Here is a 23,903-nt window from a genome sequence, read left to right as displayed (position 1 = left end):
AGACAGTACTGGAACAGAGACACTTGAAACAGACAGTACTGGAACAGAGACACTTGAAACAGACTGTACTGGAACAGAGACACTTGAAACAGACAGTACTGGAACAGAGACACTTGAAACAGACTGTACTGGAACAGAGACACTTGAAACAGACTGTACAGCCCGTGCCCTGATGCCCTGATACCCGGTAGGTATCTACCTTAGCCTGTACCCTCCTTACATTCTTCTCAGTATGGTGGCAGGCGCAGCGCGGACAGTGGTGTCAGAAAGGTTCGGTTTGTTTGTTGTTTTACACCGCACTCAGCAATATTCCAGCTATATGACGGAGGTCTGTAAATTATCGAGTCTGGACCAGACAATCCAGTGATTGATATCATGAGCATCGATCCAGGCAATTGGGATCGATGACATGCTTCAAACAAGTCAGCGAGCCTGACCACCCGATCCGTTAGTCGCCTCCTACAATAAGCATAGTCGCCTTTTACAGCAAGCATGGGTTGCTGAAGACCTGTTCTACCCCTGATTTTCACTGTACTATGCATAGACTCGTTAGTCCAGCCAAAATATATATGCAGAGAGGATGCAGTCGACTGTGAGAAACAAAACCATCAACCACATAGGAACTGTAAGGAGCTTGGTTTTGCATTGAATAACCAGGGGCCTAAGAATTCCAAACAGGAGCAACTCTCCACTGAAAGTGCCAGTCCTGAAGAAGAACCAGAGGAAGCAACAATGAACTGCTGTAAACTGTGTAAATAAACAGAAATAGGCAGAAATATACTGCAAGGAAGGGGAAAATATGTCAAAGGAAGGATATACAGGATGAACACAACCAAAAACTTCCAGAAAACCAAGAAAATCTGAGGTAAGATTCTGTTCACTAACAGCATGGTCCAAGATGAACTCCAAGATGAACTCCAAGATGAACTCCAAGATACTTTTGATAGTTTATTACAGTCTCGAATGGTCAGTTTATGACATACATTAATTGGTGAAGTTAAAAACAAGTCCATCCTCACAATATTCACACTGAAGACCTCGGTCAAACATTCCATGGATCATCTGTTGGACTGAACACATTTCCTTAAATGATCTTGTAACACTTGTTTGTCCAAATTTCTCCCTGAAAATATAAGACCATGTTAAGCTTGAGGTTTTAGTGTTGCTTCTTACACACATCTGTCTCATTCAGCTGGCCAGAGATCGTCAACTTAACTTACAATTACATATGTGTCGGGGAACCATGAAACACTTATGGTCAGGAGGGAACTGAGATTCCAAGCTGGCTGTTATTGGACAAGGATGCTGGTTCCCATCCGACCTGTTGGAATACTTTATCAATATACATACAATACATCATAAAACAAGTTTCAAAATCAAAAGATAGCAAAGAAACTCAACTTTATTTTATCTTTTCAAGTTTTATGGTTTGACATAAAGTTTATCTAAAGTTGTCAAACGATGCTCAATTGTTTTAAGTAAGTGTAAATAAAATTATATACTGTAAATCTTGAAATTAATGCGTCTCCAAATTAATATGACTGCTGACTCCTAGCCAAAAATGCGAATCAAAATCCGTCTTATTGGTGATAGTCATTTTGGATACATAAATGCTAAGTTTCATTAATGCGAACAAAGACCACTCACATTTTTCACATTTAATTCATGCACGCGTTAATTTCAAGATTTACAGTATATCATTTGTTTATCTCGTTGTGTGTAACGCTACACTCAGCAATATTCCAGATGTATCACTGGAGCCTGTAAATAATTGAGTCTGGACCAGACAAACTAGTGATTGATATTATGAGCAACATCCTGTACAGAAACATCAAGGTGTATCAAATATCCACAACAATATGATGGTGAAGCCATTATTATCTACATTCGGAGCTGGCTGTTTAAATCTATTTTTTGAGATACAGAAATCCTGCTCTGAATGCTTTGCTCACCCTTTTGAGTGTACATGCCAAGACACCCAGAAACAACAAGGTGTATCAAATATCCACAACAATATAATGGTGAGTCCCTTATTATCTACATTCGGAACTGGCTGTTTAAATTTATTTTTCAAGAAATCCTGCTCTGAATGTGAACATGGAAACACCTCAACGCCAACTTGATGATTAGAAAGTTCACTTGATACAACACTGATGGAGGAGTTATCAGATCTTTATGCAGAGATGTATTGTTCGGAGTAAAAGATCTTATTTTAATTTGACTGGTACATATGTTCATTCTGAAAGGCCTACCTATAAACACCACCCTGCTGGTGCGAGACTCTCCCTCCTCCCACGGCGTTGTGACCTGCGAGTCATACAACTGATGCACCGCCTGCAGTACAAGTCTCCGCGGATTGCCTTGTATCGATACAACACCCTGAAATAAAAGGAGGAACATGTACAGCAGAACACAAAATCCTACTTTCAAACGCAGTTGGGGTGATGGTCAAACTAAAAACAAAACTTAAAACCACGATATTTTTTTCAAAGCATTTTAAGTCTGGTACAAATGGTAAAATTATTAAGTGGTTTTGGTATGACAAGTAAAAGTCTTTCTTTGCATCCTGTACTGGATCACCTTGGAAGGGTTTTTGATTTCTGAAATCACCTTATAGACTCAGCTGGAAGAAAAAACAGTTTTCTAAAAAAAAAACCATTTTATTCAACATTTGTGTAATTTGGTTCAAGTAGATAAGTAAACCAAGTATTCCAACAAGAAGTCTCAGAGTGCGAGAGAAAATGTTCCCCATAGGAGATGCAGGAGGCAACTGACCGGCTCTTGTCACCCCTCAATAGTGGGAACTGCCTTTTGCAGGAAAAGTTTATCAAAACAAAAATTTGATGCTGAGTATGTCTGACAAATGCACGACAGTACATGTACCTGGAAAGATGAATGAATTCATCAACACACCAGGGGTTTGCGATGATATGATGGTAATGTATACAACTCAAAATAAGTTAAGGACAACCTGGTTCATTCATATCATTCTGCAGATTAACAATAGTAATATCAATGAATCAAATGGTCCTTAACTTCTATTGAGTAGTTGATATCATAAGCTTCATTCTGTATACATATCCTAGTGTTATGGGATTTGGGATGCTTAAACATATGTAGTTTTCTTGCTAATCACAAGAACAACTGTAAAACATCTCACTCACTTATCACAGACAACTTTATCTTCAAACAAGCCATCATCTGAGTAGTTACAATTGTCTTTGTTATAGCGCGAGTAATCATGATGAACATGGCCATCTGAAACTGTATGATATCCAAAATCATATAATCCATCAGTTTCCCCTCACCTTCAGACGGAGTATTTCCGTCACGTCTCCCTCCGACGTCTTCACCAGCCTCTCCCACAAAAGGTTCTGCAGGAAGTCTTCCAGCGCTGACTGTGACAACTCCCTCTCCACCTCTACCGTAACTGTCCGCACACTCTGTAACAACACCAACAACATCATGCAGTACTGCATGGTGACCACTGACTGTACCATGACCATGACAGCACTATCAGGGGCAGGAAGACAGACGAGTGACAATTCATATTCAACAAAACAAGGAAGTCCAAGTGTATTATTTATAATGTATAACTTATCTTAACAAATGTTATTTTGGGGATTACGAGTTCTTTTTTAAGTACAAATTCTAGTACTTTGTTGGTTGAGTCACATCCAGGTTTCAAACCCACACTATCAGAGTGAGTAGCCCATGAAGAACCCGAGTAGAATAGGTCTTCAGCAACCCATGCAAGAGGGGACTATGCATGTCTTTAGAGGCAACTAACGGGACTTGGTTGATTAATGTCATCGTATCCCAGTTGCATGGATGCAATCGATTCTCATGATGTCAATCACTGGATTGTCTAGTCCAGACTCTATTATTTATAGACTGTCATCATATGGCTGGAATATTCCTGACTGTGGGGTTAAACAACAAACAAACAAACAAACAAAAGGCACCTAATCGCCAGCAAACAAAGATTGAGTAGTATGGTATAGCTCACCTTGTCAATATGGTGTTGCTCATCCTTGTGGAAACCTCGGCTCTCAAACAGCTCTTCCATACTGACAACATGACATTCATTGTGAGTTGCCTGACTATGTTTTAATTAAAATATTAAATCTCTATACATTCATAAAAGTAAATATGCAGGTGTGTGTACAGGTATTTATCATAAATCTCGGACTAGCACACATATGTTATTATCAAATGACAGCCCTCAGACACTCAAGGCTGGGACACTGTGTATAACAGCATGCAGTATATTTGCTGAGGTAGATGCTGGAAACATTCATTCTTCACAGGAGAAAAATATTTTCAATTTGAAAGTTCATTACATTCGAAATGACAATTAAACACTTGACATTTTGAATACTGACAGTCGGCAATGTTTTAGGATTTCATATATATATATATATATAGTTACATGTACTGTACCTTGCATGACCTTGACCTCCGTATGCATTCACGTCCAGCACGTCATCCAGACTGCACCTACAACAACCCCGCACAATAATATGGTGCTGAAATGGAGGCCAAGGGACCTAGTCTGGTCTGGAATCCCTACCCTCCACCACCCCAAACAGAGATACAAGCATGGGGTACGGGGACCTAGTCTGGTCTGGAATCCCACCACCCCCAACAGGGATACAAGCATGGGGTACGGGGACCTAGTCTGGTCTGGAATCCCACCACCCCCAACAGAGATACAAGCATGGGGTACGGGGACCTAGTCTGGTCTGGAATCCCACCCCTCCACCACCCCCAACAGGGATACAAGCATGGGGTACGGGGACCTAGTCTGGTCTGGAATCCCACCCCTCCACCACCCCCAACAGGGATACAAGCATGGGGTACAATGACCTAGTCTGGTCTGGAATCCCACCCCTCCACCACCCCCAACAGAGATACAAGCATGGGGTACGGGGACCTAGTCTGGTCTGGAATCCCACCCCTCCACCACCCCCAACAGGGATACAAGCATGGGGTACGGGGACCTAGTCTGGTCTGGAATCCCACCCCTCCACCACCCCCAACAGAGATACAAGCATGGGGTACAATGACCTAGTCTGGTCTGGAATCCCACCCCTCCACCACCCCCAACAGAGATACAAGCATGGGGTACAATGACCTAGTCTGGTCTGGAATCCCACCCCTCCACCACCCCCAACAGAGATACAAGCATGGGGTACGGGGACCTAGTCTGGTCTGGAATCCCACCCCTCCACCACCCCCAACAGGGATACAAGCATGGGGTACGGGGACCTAGTCTGGTCTGGAATCCCACCCCTCCACCACCCCCAACAGAGATACAAGCATGGGGTACAATGACCTAGTCTGGTCTGGAATCCCACCCCTCCACCACCCCCAACAGAGATACAAGCATGGGGTACAATGACCTAGTCTGGTCTGGAATCCCACCACCCCCAACAGGGATACAAGCATGGGGTACGGGGACCTAGTCTGGTCTGGAATCCCACCCCTCCACCACCCCCAACAGGGATACAAGCATGGGGTACGGGGACCTAGTCTGGTCTGGAATCCCACCCCTCCACCACCCCCAACAGAGATACAAGCATGGGGTACGGGGACCTAGTCTGGTCTGGAATCCCACCCCTCCACCACCCCCAACAGGGATACAAGCATGGGGTACGGGGACCTAGTCTGGTCTGGAATCCCACCCCTCCACCACCCCCAACAGAGATACAAGCATGGGGTACAATGACCTAGTCTGGTCTGGAATCCCACCCCTCCACCACCCCCAACAGAGATACAAGCATGGGGTACAATGACCTAGTCTGGTCTGGAATCCCACCACCCCCAACAGGGATACAAGCATGGGGTACGGGGACCTAGTCTGGTCTGGAATCCCACCCCTCCACCACCCCCAACAGGGATACAAGCATGGGGTACGGGGACCTAGTCTGGTCTGGAATCTGGCTATTGGTAGTTTCACATATGATCTTTTGAAATGTGATATTTTGGTATTGAAGAACTCGCAGTAAGTCCATCTGAATGGAGTCTCCAGTCCGTGAGACAGCCTCCATCACCAGGCAGGGTCAGAGTCACTATCATGATGATATAAACACTCACTTGGCTCGAGTTGTTTCCCTCACTTTGGCAAAGCTGTTGATACTCCTGAACAGAAAAACAAGTTTCACTTTGTTTGCAACAATATGTAGCCTACAGTTCAGGTTACAGTACAGGATATGATAAATTATGATTAATAAATATCCAGCACTTGTCAAATCAATGTTGTTTGTTGTTTTTTGTTTTCACGCCACACTCAGCAATATTCCAGCTATATGATGGCGGTCTGTAAAATAATCGAGTCTGGACCAGACAATCCTGTGATTGACATCATGAGCATGGATCCTTGTAATTGAGATCAATGACATGCATCAACCAAGTCAGCGAGCCTGACAACCCAATCCCGTTAGTCGTCTTTTCTGACATGCATTGGTTGCTGAAGGCCTATGCTACCCCAGATCTTCACAGGTCTCAAATTAAGGAATCATATATTCGATCAACACAGGAAATGACTAGATATATGTCACAATACAATATATATCTTGAAAGCAAGATCATGAGGCAATACACAATACAATACCAGAAAACTCATGAAAGGGAATGGACTAAAAACATCCAAAACATAGTTTGTGAACAGGAGTAAATGAAGCTTGGAGAACATGCTGTGATAAAAGTATTGTCCACAAAGTAGTGCTACCCATTGATATTTAGTAATTATTACAGCAATGCTGAGATCCTAGATGTCAAGCCTTGCTCTCATTTAGCTACCAAAAGGTAACTACAGACTTGTATTTCACCTGATTTCTTCTCGCAGGCTGTTTATTTTGTCTGGAGATGCAAGGTCTGTCTTGTTTACTAGGATCACGTCTGCCAGGGCTATCTGTCTGAAACAACCAATCAGTACCAGCCTACTATGTGGTTACTATGGAAACTGTTACAAAACATGATTGTGATTAGCTCTAATTCTCATACTTCAAAGCACTACACTGCATACTGAATGATAATTATTATGAAATTTGATATACCGGATACGAAGTAAGAAGCGCCTAGGGTGCTCTCAAAATTAGAAATAGGGGGCTCTTATTAGAATGTTATTTTGGTGAAAAAACAGAGGTGAAAGATCGTAAATTTCATGGTTTATGCTGACAGCCTGAAATGTTTTTATACAACAAATATATTTTTACAGAATTTAATTGCCCATAATTAACATGATTAAGGGTGTATAAAAATATGAGTGCGTATTATACACAAATAAATACGTCTTGTGTACATTGCTCAATCGGAAGGGGTGCTAATTGGGATTGTTTGTTCACTAGCCAATATATTAGCAAATATCACCGTGGGCGCTTATTAGAGTGGGGCGCTTATTACGCCGATTACGGTATGTGTACAAAAAGAATTCCAGCGACAATAGCACAGGAGAGTAGGTGAATGGGTGAATCTGCAATCTTAACTACTGAGAACCTATCCATCACTGAAACACAGGTAGAAATAGTGCCACTGCACTGTAGCTCACCTGGATATGTAATCAACAGTTAGAAATGTCAGCAAAGAGAGCCACATACCAAAAGCTGCTCTCAGTATTGCTATTCAAATATTTCTGTATAAACACTGGAAACGAAAAAACTACCATCTAATTTTTTTTACAAAATATGTGAAACAGTTCAGCTCCCTCATTCTGGAAGTTTAAGCATGTTCTGGGAAGAAGAAGTTTACAGAGCCAAATATGCATTAAAGACAAATTGAAGGGCATTATCAAAATAAGGTCATAATGTTGTATCCCACCACTAACTAAAGACATACGAAATTTCATCACATTTTGTACAACAAAGGCAGTGTAAAAACCATAAATATCTTTTCCAATTGCGATGACTTTAAGGCCAGGTGAGCTAATAAAAATGTGAACAGTGACTGCTTGTAATGAGCCTGTTTTCCCCCAGCAGCACATGGGTGTCGGGCAGGAGGAAATCTTAATGTGAAGCTAAACCTCCTAGTGTATAACAGACAGTGTGGGTTGTATACTCCCCAGGGAGCTGAGAATAGAAAGCATACTGATCCATAGGCTGGGGTAATACCAGCAATAGTGTGGAGTCCTGTACTCCATAAATTGTTTTTATCCTAATATCTTGGACTAATTTTTATTTCTAATTTCTACCTTTGCGCTTCATTAATGGTCCCATCTTCCTTCTGTTCCCCGAGTTGCTGGAAAAATGTTGAACAAAAACATAATCAGTCAGAACCTTAACTAGTTACAGAAATGATTCACATCATCACGCATGCATCTGTGTGCTCTGTCTAAAACTCCTCCAGGGACCACCACGCAGCCCATACACTTAATTTCCAAGTCAAGTAGACATTCATGTTCCGGAATGCAAAGGATGCTTCTCGCAAGCTACCAGTAACTGGACCAAGTTAGCAATATCATTTCATTTATTGTTTGCATCTCAGCCATAGTCTTGGCCGGGATGATACACCAACTGTGCGCTCCAATACGTATCATGATACTTTGCTCACGATCAAGTTGTATCACCATACTTGTAAATGCTCTTATCCATTAAGCCAATTTTTCATAAAGAGGATGGACAAATACCTGGCACACTGATGATTTACAGTTGGCAGTGTCAAGTATGGTGCAATGGATGAAAATATTTATGTTTTCTACTCATTTTCACTCGTAATTAGTGTTCGGTGTAACATTTATTAAAGAATACATTTAAAGTAAGAATAGATACTGTTTACTTAGTGTGTGACTGTGATCGATACTTGTACTGAGATGTAAAACATTGTGATCCACCGATGCATCGGTGTAACATGCCACTTTTACATAGTAAGTGACTGAATGACCAATACACGATACACGATACACGATACACAATACACGATACACGATACATGATACATGATACATGATACATAATACACAATACACAATACACGATACGTGCTAAACAAGCATTCAAGTCACAGCGATGGACGACTGACCTACTAAGACAACAAGTCAGCTTTTTATCACATGGTTTTGGAAAAAAGATATGATAAAAAACATAAACCAAATAAAACGCAAACAATACAAGCTGACATACCTGATGACAGAACTTGGCATCCACCACCGTCAGTATACCTGGAAGAGTGTCGCAAGATGTCATACAACGCTGGATGCACAAAGCTGGATGCACAATACGGGCAAGATGGAGTGAGAATGACAGTGACAGATGGGGATTTTTACCCACTTTTTAGCTACATTTGGAGAATATCCAATGGACTACAAGGACTTACAGATTATCTGCCCCAGATGAATGAATGGTGTTAATCCTGAGACTTTGGCAAGTGATTCACAGCATTTCTTCATGCGGGACATATAATCCGTAGTTCCAAGGTTATTCTATATAATACACATAAGGAAGAGAATGTGTGGATGTCAACTTCTTTATTGTGAGGAACACGACGTTTCGGAGTATATATGCTTACTCCTCTATCAGGTGAAGGAGTAAGCATATTCTCTTCCTATATGTGCATCACTTCTAAATGCCTTTCAAAGGCTATATATTTTTAGGGGGCATGGGTGGCCCAGTCGTCTAAGGCGCCGCGATTCACTGTGCACAGTTGTGTCCCTTGGACACGCCAGAAACCTATGATTGTGGGTTCGAATCCCGGTTCAACCCGATTATGTTCCTAGGTTTGTCAGCACCATGCCCGTGCTCGTGGGTTTCACCGAAGTGGTAAACATCTGAGACCTGCATCATATCAGGTTTTCCTCCCACATTAAGCTGACACGATGCAACATAACTGGAATACTGTTAAAAGGGGCGTTAAACCCAAATCACGCATTCACTCACTGTATATTTTTATTCATTGACATTATTAAAGAAGATGAAGAAAAAGGATGACATGTCAACCCTACAGAGAAACTCCACTGAAGGCAGCCTCTTGTTCAGATGACGTAACGTAATCAATTTATGGCGTCATGAACAAGACATGAAGTCACATCAAATTTTCAAATTTAAGTAGCCATATTCAATCCTCATCTACTGACAGGTCAAAAATACACAGACCAGCGCAGACACAAGGTTCATACAGGTTGGGAAAGGCCTTGAAGTTTAAGGTCCCGCTTGAAACGCCTTGATTTTTAGTGTCAATCTTGAAAAGCCTTGAAAATCAACAAAATACCACAATTGAAAAGCCTTGAATTTGTACAAAATGGCAAAAAGTATTAAAATTCATGACAGACTTAATTTATTTAAATTATTTGTTGTAAAAATAAATCCTGTTGGAATTAAATATTGACAGACAAAGGCTAATAACCCCAACAAAAAAGCCTTGAAAATGACAGTTGAAAGCCTTGAAAAGCCTAGAAAAGGTGTTGAATTTTAGGCTTCCATATCTGTATGAACCTTGATACATTGTTTTCATACTAATTTAAAAATTGTTGAATTCATTTTCTAAACCCCTGCAATCGCTGAAACTGGAATTTGACAACACAATTTTGCCAAACACAAAGTAGAACAGAGATAAGGCACTGACCATCCAGGAACACGTCGCTGCAGAGCTCCTCGTCCAGCCAGAACATGGAGGCAATAGGACCTGTACAAGACATACATTGCTTTATAGTGATGCCCACAACAGTAATTAACACTGAGGAAGATAGAATGTGACTGTCTAGTAACCCCTGGGGGTCAGTGAGGATGTGACTGTGAAATGGCCCAAGGGTCAGTGGGGATGTGACTGTATAATGACCCAAGGGTCAGTGCAGATGTGACTGTGTAATGACCCAAGGTTCAGTGTGGATGTGACTGTGTAATGACACAAGGGTCAGTCGGGATGTGACTGTGTAATCAATCACACAAGGTTCAGTGTGGATGTGACTGTGTAATGACACAAGGGTCAGTGGGGATGTGACTGTGTACTGACCTAAGGGTCAGTGGGGATGTGACTGTGTAATGACCCAAGGGTCAGTGAGGATGTGACTGTGTAATGGCCCAAGGGTCAGTGCAGATGTGACTGTGTAATGACCCAAGGGTCAGTGTGGATGTGACTGTGTAATGACCAAAGGGTCAGTGAGGATGTGACTGTGTAATGGCCCAAGGGTCAGTGAGGATGTGACTGTGTAATGACACATGGGTCAGTGCAGATGTGACTGTGTAATGACCCAAGGGTCAGTGTGGATGTGACTGTGTAATGACCCAAGGTTCAGTGGAGATGTGACTATGTAATGACCTAAGGGTCAGTGCAGATGTGACTGTGTAATGACCTAAGGGTCAGTGAGGATGTGACTGTGTAATGACCCAAGGTTCAGTGTTGATGTGACTGTGTAATGACCTAAGGTTCAGTGGAGATGTGACTATGTAATGACCCAAGGGTCAGTGCAGATGTGACTGTGTAATGACCCAAGGTTCAGTGTGGATGTGACTGTGTAATGACACAAGGGTCAGTCGGGATGTGACTGTGTAATCAATCACACAAGGTTCAGTGTGGATGTGACTGTGTAATGACACAAGGGTCAGTGGGGATGTGACTGTGTACTGACACAAGGGTCAGTGTGGATGTGATTGTGTAATGACCCAAGGTTCAGTGTGGATGTGACTGTGTAATGACCTAAGGGTCAGTGAGGATGTGACTGTGTAATGGCCCAAGGGTCAGTGAGGATGTGACTGTGTAATGACAAGAAGGTTCAGTGGAGATGTGACTATGTAATGACCCAAGGGTCAGTGCAGATGTGACTGTGTAATGACCCAAGGTTCAGTGTGGATGTGACTGTGTAATGACACAAGGGTCAGTCGGGATGTGACTGTGTAATCAATCACACAAGGTTCAGTGTGGATGTGACTGTGTAATGACACAAGGGTCAGTGGGGATGTGACTGTGTACTGACCTAAGGGTCAGTGGGGATGTGACTGTGTAATGACCCAAGGTTCAGTGTGGATGTGACTGTGTAATGACACAAGGGTCAGTGAGGATGTGACTGTAATGACCCAAGGTTCAGTGTGGATGTGACTGTGTAATGACACAAGGGTCAGTGGGGATGTGGCTGTGTACTGGCCTAAGGGTCAGTGAGGATGTGACTGTGTAATGACACATGGGTCAGTGTGGATGTGACTGTGTAATGACCCAAGGGTCAGTGTGGATGTGACTGTGTAATGACCCAAGGTTCAGTGGAGATGTGACTATGTAATGACCTAAGGGTCAGTGAGGATGTGACTATGTAATGACCCAAGGGTCAGTGCAGATGTGACTGTGTAATGACCCAAGGTTCAGTGTGGATGTGACTGTGTAATGACACAAGGGTCAGTCGGGATGTGACTGTGTAATCAATCACACAAGGTTCAGTGTGGATGTGACTGTGTAATGACACAAGGGTCAGTGGGGATGTGACTGTGTACTGACACAAGGGTCAGTGTGGATGTGATTGTGTAATGACCCAAGGTTCAGTGTGGATGTGACTGTGTAATGACCTAAGGGTCAGTGAGGATGTGACTGTGTAATGACCAAAGGGTCAGTGAGGATGTGACTGTGTAATGGCCCAAGGGTCAGTGAGGATGTGACTGTGTAATGACACAAGGTTCAGTGGAGATGTGACTATGTAATGACCCAAGGGTCAGTGCAGATGTGACTGTGTAATGACCCAAGGTTCAGTGTGGATGTGACTGTGTAATGACACAAGGGTCAGTCGGGATGTGACTGTGTAATCAATCACACAAGGTTCAGTGTGGATGTGACTGTGTAATGACACAAGGGTCAGTGGGGATGTGACTGTGTACTGACCTAAGGGTCAGTGGGGATGTGACTGTGTAATGACCCAAGGTTCAGTGTGGATGTGACTGTGTTATGACACAAGGGTCAGTGAGGATGTGACTGTAATGACCCAAGGTTCAGTGTGGATGTGACTGTGTAATGACACAAGGGTCAGTGGGGATGTGGCTGTGTACTGGCCTAAGGGTCAGTGAGGATGTGACTGTGTAATGACACATGGGTCAGTGCAGATGTGACTGTGTAATGACCCAAGGGTCAGTGCAGATGTGACTGTGTAATGACCAAAGGGTCAGTGCAGATGTGACTGTGTAATGACCCAAGGGTCAGTGTGGATGTGACTGTGTAATGACCCAAGGTTCAGTGGAGATGTGACTATGTAATGACCCAAGGGTCAGTGCAGATGTGACTGTGTAATGACCAAAGGTTCAGTGTGGATGTGACTGTGTAATGACACAAGGGTCAGTCGGGATGTGACTGTGTAATCAATCACACAAGGTTCAGTGTGGATGTGACTGTGTAATGACCTAAGGGTCAGTGTGGATGTGACTGTGTAATGACCCAAGGTTCAGTGTGGATGTGACTGTGTAATGACACAAGGGTCAGTGTGGATGTGACTGTGTAATGACCCAAGGGTCAGTGCAGATGTGACTGTGTAATGACCCAAGGTTCAGTGTGGATGTGACTGTGTAATGACACAAGGGTCAGTCGGGATGTGACTGTGTAATCAATCACACAAGGTTCAGTGTGGATGTGACTGTGTAATGACACAAGGGTCAGTGGGGATGTGACTGTGTACTGACCTAAGGGTCAGTGGGGATGTGACTGTGTAATGACCCAAGGGTCAGTGAGGATGTGACTGTGTAATGGCCCAAGGGTCAGTGCAGATGTGACTGTGTAATGACCCAAGGGTCAGTGTGGATGTGACTGTGTAATGACCTAAGGGTCAGTGAGGATGTGACTGTGTAATGACCCAAGGTTCAGTGTTGATGTGACTGTGTAATGACCTAAGGTTCAGTGGAGATGTGACTATGTAATGACCCAAGGGTCAGTGCAGATGTGACTGTGTAATGACCCAAGGTTCAGTGTGGATGTGACTGTGTAATGACACAAGGGTCAGTCGGGATGTGACTGTGTAATCAATCACACAAGGTTCAGTGTGGATGTGACTGTGTAATGACACAAGGGTCAGTGGGGATGTGACTGTGTACTGACACAAGGGTCAGTGTGGATGTGATTGTGTAATGACCCAAGGTTCAGTGTGGATGTGACTGTGTAATGACCTAAGGGTCAGTGAGGATGTGACTGTGTAATGACCAAAGGGTCAGTGAGGATGTGACTGTGTAATGGCCCAAGGGTCAGTGAGGATGTGACTGTGTAATGACAAGAAGGTTCAGTGGAGATGTGACTATGTAATGACCCAAGGGTCAGTGCAGATGTGACTGTGTAATGACCCAAGGTTCAGTGTGGATGTGACTGTGTAATGACACAAGGGTCAGTCGGGATGTGACTGTGTAATCAATCACACAAGGTTCAGTGTGGATGTGACTGTGTAATGACACAAGGGTCAGTGGGGATGTGACTGTGTACTGACCTAAGGGTCAGTGGGGATGTGACTGTGTAATGACCCAAGGTTCAGTGTGGATGTGACTGTGTAATGACACAAGGGTCAGTGAGGATGTGACTGTAATGACCCAAGGTTCAGTGTGGATGTGACTGTGTAATGACACAAGGGTCAGTGGGGATGTGGCTGTGTACTGGCCTAAGGGTCAGTGAGGATGTGACTGTGTAATGACACATGGGTCAGTGCAGATGTGACTGTGTAATGACCCAAGGGTCAGTGTGGATGTGACTGTGTAATGACCCAAGGTTCAATGGAGATGTGACTATGTAATGACCTAAGGGTCAGTGCAGATGTGACTGTGTAATGACCTAAGGGTCAGTGAGGATGTGACTGTGTAATGACCCAAGGTTCAGTGTTGATGTGACTGTGTAATGACCTAAGGTTCAGTGGAGATGTGACTATGTAATGACCCAAGGGTCAGTGCAGATGTGACTGTGTAATGACCCAAGGTTCAGTGTGGATGTGACTGTGTAATGACACAAGGGTCAGTCGGGATGTGACTGTGTAATCAATCACACAAGGTTCAGTGTGGATGTGACTGTGTAATGACACAAGGGTCAGTGGGGATGTGACTGTGTACTGACACAAGGGTCAGTGTGGATGTGATTGTGTAATGACCCAAGGTTCAGTGTGGATGTGACTGTGTAATGACCTAAGGGTCAGTGAGGATGTGACTGTGTAATGACCAAAGGGTCAGTGAGGATGTGACTGTGTAATGGCCCAAGGGTCAGTGAGGATGTGACTGTGTAATGACACAAGGTTCAGTGGAGATGTGACTATGTAATGACCCAAGGGTCAGTGCAGATGTGACTGTGTAATGACCCAAGGTTCAGTGTGGATGTGACTGTGTAATGACACAAGGGTCAGTCGGGATGTGACTGTGTAATCAATCACACAAGGTTCAGTGTGGATGTGACTGTGTAATGACACAAGGGTCAGTGGGGATGTGACTGTGTACTGACCTAAGGGTCAGTGGGGATGTGACTGTGTAATGACCCAAGGTTCAGTGTGGATGTGACTGTGTAATGACACAAGGGTCAGTGAGGATGTGACTGTAATGACCCAAGGTTCAGTGTGGATGTGACTGTGTAATGACACAAGGGTCAGTGGGGATGTGGCTGTGTACTGGCCTAAGGGTCAGTGAGGATGTGACTGTGTAATGACACATGGGTCAGTGCAGATGTGACTGTGTAATGACCCAAGGGTCAGTGCAGATGTGACTGTGTAATGACCAAAGGGTCAGTGCAGATGTGACTGTGTAATGACCCAAGGGTCAGTGTGGATGTGACTGTGTAATGACCCAAGGTTCAGTGGAGATGTGACTATGTAATGACCCAAGGGTCAGTGCAGATGTGACTGTGTAATGACCAAAGGTTCAGTGTGGATGTGACTGTGTAATGACACAAGGGTCAGTCGGGATGTGACTGTGTAATCAATCACACAAGGTTCAGTGTGGATGTGACTGTGTAATGACCTAAGGGTCAGTGTGGATGTGACTGTGTACTGACCCAAGGTTCAGTGTGGATGTGACTGTGTAATGACCCAAGGGTCAGTGCAGATGTGACTGTGTAATGACCCAAGGTTCAGTGCAGATGTGACTGTGTAATGACCCAAGGTTCAGTGTGGATGTGACTGTGTAATGACACAAGGGTCAGTCGGGATGTGACTGTGTAATCAATCACACAAGGTTCAGTGTGGATGTGACTGTGTAATGACCTACGGGTCAGTGGGGATGTGACTGTGTACTGACCTAAGGGTCAGTGGGGATGTGACTGTGTAATGACCCAAGGTTCAGTGTGGATGTGACTGTGTAATGACCCAAGGGTCAGTGAGGATGTGACTGTAATGACCCAAGGTTCAGTGTGGATGTGACTGTAATGACCCAAGGTTCAGTGTGGATGTGGCTGTGTACTGGCCTAAGGGTCAGTGAGGATGTGACTGTGTAATGACACATGGGTCAGTGCAGATGTGACTGTGTAATGACCTAAGGGTCAGTGCAGATGTGACTGTGTAATGACCCAAGGTTCAGTGGAGATGTGACTATGTAATGACTTAAGGGTCAGTGCAGATGTGACTGTGTAATGACCTAAGGGTCAGTGCAGATGTGACTATGTAATGACCCAAGGGTCAGTGCAGATGTGACTGTGTAATGACCCAAGGTTCAGTGTGGATGTGACTGTGTAATGACACAAGGGTCAGTCGGGATGTGACTGTGTAATGGCCCAAGGGTCAGTGGAGATGCCACTCCCTGTGGTCGTCCTGAGTGGTCACCTGGGTCAGCTAGACCAGTGGTCTCCAGCAGAATGTAGTCAAACTTCCCTCTCTTGGTCATCAGGTTCTCAATGGCCTTCACCCCACTGTCCCTGGAGGAAACAAATGTACACAGGTAGACTCACTTCCCAAAATTCTCTTTTTTCATATTTTGTTATATATAGCTTGTTACCGAAAATATAAGAAAAAAATAATTTTGCCTAATATGTTAAAAAAAGACAATGTTATTTGGCCATGATACTGGTCCTAAAAAGTGTTCTTAAGCAACGGCTAAAATATTCTGTTTTTACAGCAGAGACCAAAATACCTGACAGAACAACATGACCAACTTACTTCAGAGAACAGGTGAAGTGAGGTGAAATGGGGTTTAAAAGTCACATCCAAGATTATTGCTATATGGCGACGTGCAAGCTTGTGTATGTGCGTCTGCTTGTACTAGTCAAGACTGATGCTAATTTTATAGTGCTAGCCCACTGAGATACCATGCAGCAGTTTTACATGAATACCCCACTCAGATACAGTATACTGACTCCGAGCCGACCAGTCCTTGCCAAGCGCCAGGCAGGGTAACAACAAGTACCATCTGTTAACGTCTTTTGGTATGATGAGGCCAGGGATCAAATCCCAGACCTTCCGTTATTCGTGCAAATGCTCTACCACTGGACCACGGAGGCGGTCAACACAACAACAGAAACCAACTTACATGACACAACAGCACAGGCCAACTTACATGACACAACAGCACAGACCATCTTACATGACACAACAGCACAGACCAACTTGCATGACACAACAGCACAGACCAACTTACTTGACACAACAGCACAGACCAACTTACATGACACAACAGCACAGACCAACTTACTTGACACAACAGCACAGGTCATCTTACATGACACAACAGCACAGACCATCTTACATGACACAACAGCACAGACCAACTTACATGACACAACAGCACAGACCAACTTACATGACACAACAGCACAGACCAACTTACAAGACACAACAGCACAGACCAACTTACATGACACAACAGCACAGACCAACTTACAAGACACAACAGCACAGACCAACATACATGACACAACAGCACAGACCAACTTACTTGACAGAACAGCACAGACAACCGTTCCTTAACTCCAGCCATTCTTCAAACAGCTCCCCCTGTTGGCCAACTGACATAGACTTCTCAATGGAATCTCCTGTAATGATTATAAGTAAAATAACAAAAATGACAATGATAATAAAAATGATAAAAATAATAAGGATAATAATAATAACAACAGACCACTTATGAAACAACTCATGTTCAAAAGACATGACATTTTTACAATGTATTGCCCCAGTGGATGCATCAGTGTGAATTAAAACTGCATTCTCAGCTTCCTGAGAAAGACTCAAGGTCTTGCACACGCACAATCGCATCAGTCTATCAGGCATAAGAGGTATCCAGAGGTGAATTCAAAACAGCAGCCATTTTCATCCAGTCATATGTCTAAAAAGACACAACCATATCCTTTATGACTGATGTTGTCAGAGTGATGTAGGACAGAAGCACTAGTACCGGTAATTGTGGTAACTGTCACTAGTCAGCAGCTGCAAGTCAGCAAGTTTTGATTCCCAGTTTCCAATGTACCTGTGCCTATTCTTATATATAGTGAGGGTCTCGGAACACAAGTTGTATCAAGGAGTGTGCTCATTAATTTTCTGGTGGTATAGAAATGCACACACAAAAAAGAAAAATATACATCATTCAATGAAAATGATTATAAAATATTAATTATGAGTATCAAAAACAAACAAATCATGTCACATATATAAGTATTAGAGTGAGAGAGTATGGTTTTATGCCGGTTCTAGCAATATTCGAGCAATATGACGGCTGGGGGACACCAGAAATGGGCTTCTTCACACATTGTACCCATGTCGGGAATTGAGCCCGGGTCTTCTGCGTGACGAGCGAACACTTTAACCACTAGGCTACCTGACCGCCCCCCTAAATATTAGATGTTTATAAACTTTTAACATTAGGTCTGTGACAAGGAGTGCTTGACTCTCATGAATATCTCCAAACACTGATCCCTACTCACCTTCCCCAAACTCATTCAGAATTACAGCAATCTTCTTCCCATGTTGTTCTGTAAGAACATAGTTGAGTAGAGTTGTCTTCCCTGCACCTGGAGACAAGTAGGTGTTACATTACAACACAGTCTACCACATTCCTGCTACATCACCACAGCCTGCACGTAGTCAAGTCTGGTGGTAGCGATCATCAACACAGTCTACCACATTCCTGCTACATCACCACAGCCTGCATGTAATCAAGTCTGGTGGTAGCGATCATCAACACAGTCTACCACATTCCTGCTACATCACCACAGCCTGCACGTAGTCAAGTCTGGTGGTAGCGATCATCAACACAGTCTACCACATTCCAACTACATCACCACAGCCTGCACGTAGTCAAGTCTGGTGGTAGCGATCATCAACACAGTCTACCACATTCCAACTACATCACCACAGCCTGCACGTAGTCAAGTCTGGTGGTAGCGATCATCAACACAGTCTACCACATTCCTGCTACATCACCACAGCCTGCATGTAATCAAGTCTGGTGGTAGCGATCATCAACACAGTCTACCACATTCCTACTACATCACCACAGCCTGCATGTAATCAAGTCTGGTGGAAGCGATCATCAACACAGTCTACCACATTCCTGCTACATCACCACAGCCTGCATGTAATCAAGTCTGGTGGTAGCGATCATCAACACAGTCTACCACATTCCAACTACATCACCACAGCCTGCACGGAGTCAAGTCTGGTGGTAGCGATCATCAACACAGTCTACCACATTCCTGCTACATCACCACAGCCTGCACGTAGTCAAGTCTGGTGGTAGCAATCATCAACACAGTCTACCACATTCCAACTACATCACCACATCCTGCACGTAGTCAAGTCTGGTGGTAGCGATCATCAACACAGTCTACCACATTCCTGCTACATCACCACAGCCTGCATGTAGTCAAGTCTGGTGGCAGCGATCATCAACACAGTCTACCACATTCCTGCTACATCACCACAGCCTGCATGTAGTCAAGTCTGGTGGTAGAGATCATCAACACAGTCTACCACATTCCTGCTACATCACCACAGCCTGCATGTAATCAAGTCTGGTGGTAGCGATCATCAGCGATGGACAACACGGTGGCAGGTGCATCATCATCAACCAGGGCACACATTTTGACCGTCTAATCCCCTTTTGAGTTGGCTCTCAAGCATGGGGTGCTTGAATACCGACAGGGTGCAAACAAACAGGTCTTGGGCATGTAGGGGTCATGGTGCTGGTTGACATAAGCATCACCATGGCAACCTGTAAACAGCTGGTTAAGCAATCAAGGTTGGTATGATCAATACACAGCAGGGTAAACAAGTCAACGACACTTTGAGGATAGTGGTCACTGTTCAAATATCCTATATGCCCTGTATACGTAGCAGCCATAGTGACCACCAATCTCCATGTGGCTCTGGGCCCTGTTCCTCAAAGCGATCTTAGCGCTACGATGATCGTAAGCCTATGTTAAAGTATGGGACTTACAATCACCTTAGCACTAAGATCACTTTGAGGAACGGGACCCAGGATGCTTAATATTCTGCAACAAAAATCCCCATAGTGTATGTGTAATGTTTTCTGTTTGCTGTTTAATGCCTCAGCATTATTCCAGCTATATCAAGGCAGCCTGTAATTAAACGAGACTGGACCAGACAATCCAGTGATTGCTATTGTGAGCAACAATCAACGTTGACAGGATACAATGACATACTGATCCAGCATAGGTTACCATGGTTACAGGGGACCAATCCTAACCTGGAATACACACAGCCACGCATCATGAATAGCAGCTGACAACCAGAGCTGGACACAATGCAGACAAGAAAGCTGTGCACTATGTCTTAAAAGGGCTATCTGCATGAAACTAGTTGACGCTATTTATGACTTACGTAGCTATATGGCTGAAATAATGCTGATGCGACATTTAATTTTAACTCACTTATGAGTTACAGCTGAAAAATATAGTAATAGTATTTTCACTGATAGATTGTAAAAAACACTTTACTTCATAACCAATGCCAATCTCATTAAAATCAGATCTTAGTTCTCGCTACCACTAAACAAAGATCTGAGGACATCCCATTAGGGGTCAGAACGACCTTTCATCCGACCAATCAGAGCGTCGCTTACCAGATCATGAAAGTGACAGTCGGAATGTGATTTCTTATCATGCAGCCTCGAAAACTTTAAAGCGGGGTGTTGCGAACAATAGTTATGGGCTTAACGACTGAATCTATGCAATCTAGACCATATATTAGCCATTCGAGAATGTTCTTTTGTTCAGATTTCAAATTTTTAAGCGAGAACTTGTCAAAATATGTTTCGAAGCGTAGTCGCCAATTTGAAATTAGAGCACGAGAAAGCTGCTTTCTGATTTGCTAATGTCGACTTCTTGTCAGTAATTCCATTGGTCGGTCAGAGATCTTGAAAGGTCGATCTGACGTGACCCATAATGGGATGTCCTCAGATCTTTGTTTAGCGGCAGCGAGAACTAAGATCTGATTTTAATGAGATTGTAACCAATGCTAGATGATGAAATCCAAACCAGCGCTACATCAGTTCTGCCTAATCTTACCTAGAAATCCTGTTATGATTGTGATGGGAACCTTTTTTGCTTCTGACGGAACAAGGTCAGGAATTTCTTCATCATCAGACATTGTCTTCAGTTCTTATTCCACTCAGTGACTATGTCATGCAGGTATGACTCTCGCTATCTGTCAGGGCTTTCAACACATTCTACGTCAAGCTGGAAAACAGGAAATATAGATCCGAGGGGAACAAGTCAAAATGGCTACATGAAAAAGTATAAAGACATGTATCAAGCAGAGTGTTAACTTCTATTTGTTTTCTCTATCTATTTCGGTAATACAAAGGATTACAATACACTTTGATCATCAGTGAAACCTGTCTATGTGTTGTGTTCACTAATCAAGCTGGTAATAAGCTTTTGTAATACATACTTTGAGTTTGATACAGTGCTGACCAGACTGTCTGGATTGACTTAAAGGGGTCCTTGTTGCCACGTACTACAGAAATGTACCCCAGGTAGTTTTTGTTACAGAAATGTACCTAAGCCAAAATCAGAATACAGAAAGCTACCCTAGGATGAGTCCATTCCACCGCAGGATGTATTGCACAACGCACCTAACGATTACCTATGCATATATCTTGGGTGCCAAACCCTGGTAAAATTCAACATGGCAGTACGCATTACATAATGGAACAATCATGCTGTTGTATGAGATGCATGCCAGCGTGCAGTATTAAAAAACTAGCATACACAGTGACGTACATAAATATTCCGCGATACACAGCATTATCCAGCACGGAGTCGTATTCAGGCAAAAAAGTGCAACATGAACCGGTTTCGGTTTGAGGAAAGTGGACTCATGCATCGTTAAGAGTACTGGGTACGTTTCTGTATTCTGATTTGTCTGTATACAGAAATGTACCTGGGGTATCTACCGACAACGACCCTTTCAGCTTGACTCAGTGTCATAGTGATGGGTCTAATAAACAAGGGGTGAAGTCGATCACTTACAATAGTTGCCTATCACCATGCCTTGTAAGTGTGTAAATTGTAGCAAAACTGTCCATAAGAATCAGCATGTTTATTTTTACATTTCTAATATGGCCCTTTTTGATTTTCCAGTATGACCATTTTGACTTTTTCATATGGCCATTTTAACCAGAGGTCTACAGATATTATCATAGGCATTTATAATAGTCCCTTGAAATAGATATACCTGTAGATATTATCATTGGTATTTATTCTTCGAACATCCACAGAAACATGCCAAATGCATCTTGGGCAAGCGACATCATGTTGATCGAAAACCGAACGTGCAGCCTTAATTTTGCTGCTGCATGGTGCAAAGTTTAACAAGTGATATTTGTCTCATGAATACATAGGCTTGAATTCTTACACTAGGCTGTTCTCGTACTATGTGTCATCTTTAATTAATTATTTGTAGTGCACAAGGCAGAGACGGGGAAGATATATCATACTCACGATGTTTATCTAAGGGAAGTAACTCTGATTTATTACCCATACTCAAATACCACAAAACAAATACCCAGAGAAAACGAACGTTTTCTAGTACGTTCAAATAAAAATATAAATCGGTTATAGTAATTGGAATTGATTGTTACATTATTTTGTATGAATATGGTGCACACATAATTCGATATTTATAATCAAAATATTTATTACCAGTTATTACTCACCAAAGTGGTAAACGTCTGAGACCTGCATCACTTCGGGCTTTCATCCCACATCAAACTGACACGCCGGGGTATAGCTGGAATGATGTTCAAAGCGTCGTTAAACCCAACTCACTCACTCAATCAGCAAATGCTTAGTCAATTGACGTCCAGATTTGCTATTACATAAGAATTACATGTTATGGGCGGTATGTCGTATTTGAATTTTATTTGTTTAATGTGGAAGGTGAGTTTCTTTAATTTGTACTTGAAAACAAACTTCACCCACTATACAGGGCGCCGCAATTCGCAGGGAGGAGATACGTCCTTTAAGCATGCCAGAAACTATACTCAACAACAAAAGTTCCCGTGACACCAATATTTTAGTGTATTTTTCAAACAAGTAATGTTTGGTTTTCAATATTGTAATACATGTATGGAATCAAGTCACAAAGGCGCAAATGCTACAGAAAAGCATGCATGCCATGCAAAAGTTGACTCTTATGCAAGCCCCATGCATTTCACTACCAAAGAATGGGTATAAAAACATGTGCGTTAACGGGATTCCATATGCATTATTTAGCATCGTGCTGACAACAACCACTCAGAAAATACAACAAAATTACGCAATTATTTAACATTACGAAATGCCACGCCTGTCCGAAAATGAGCGTCTGCGAGCCATTGGTATGCTTGAAGCAGGATCGAGTCAACGTGATGTTGCAAGACAATTTAACGTCCACAGAAACACCATTTGGTGTTGATGGCAACGTTGGCAACAGACGAATGCAGTCAGAGGCCATCCTCGGAGTGGCAGGCCACGCGTAACCAATAATCGACAAGACAACTGGATTCGAACAACATACCTACGAAAACGATTCCAGCCAGCAACAGTGACTGCAA

General features: G+C 43.2%; 1 protein-coding gene across 2 annotated transcripts; it reads right to left on the bottom strand.

The window, feature by feature from the left end:
• Positions 1–935: 935 nt before the first annotated feature.
• LOC124113081 (COBW domain-containing protein 1-like) lies at positions 936–22,843 on the bottom strand. 2 transcript variants are annotated; one of them, XM_048399857.1, is made up of 15 exons: positions 22,810–22,843; positions 21,373–21,543; positions 18,769–18,855; positions 17,784–17,880; positions 16,676–16,767; positions 10,558–10,617; positions 9,120–9,157; positions 8,192–8,238; positions 6,834–6,920; positions 6,100–6,144; positions 4,444–4,500; positions 4,010–4,070; positions 3,309–3,443; positions 2,253–2,379; positions 936–1,123 (listed from the first exon to the last, which is right to left on the bottom strand). In XM_048399857.1, the coding sequence occupies exons 2-15, from the start codon at positions 21,452–21,454 to the stop codon at positions 1,059–1,061; spliced, it is 1,080 nt and encodes a 359-aa protein (XP_048255814.1). In that variant the 5' UTR covers positions 21,455–21,543; positions 22,810–22,843; the 3' UTR covers positions 936–1,058. The 2 variants fall into 2 exon arrangements, with proteins under 2 accessions (XP_048255814.1, XP_048255813.1); XM_048399856.1 differs by lacking the exon at positions 22,810–22,843 and adding an exon at positions 22,544–22,694.
• Between the last annotated feature and the right edge of the window lie 1,060 nt (positions 22,844–23,903).

Source organism: Haliotis rufescens, unplaced genomic scaffold (genome assembly GCF_023055435.1).
Source record: "Haliotis rufescens isolate VD_foot unplaced genomic scaffold, xgHalRufe1.0.p SCAF_2, whole genome shotgun sequence".
Taxonomy (NCBI): domain Eukaryota; kingdom Metazoa; phylum Mollusca; class Gastropoda; order Lepetellida; family Haliotidae; genus Haliotis; species Haliotis rufescens.
This window is presented reverse-complemented; position numbering and strand designations above follow the sequence as displayed.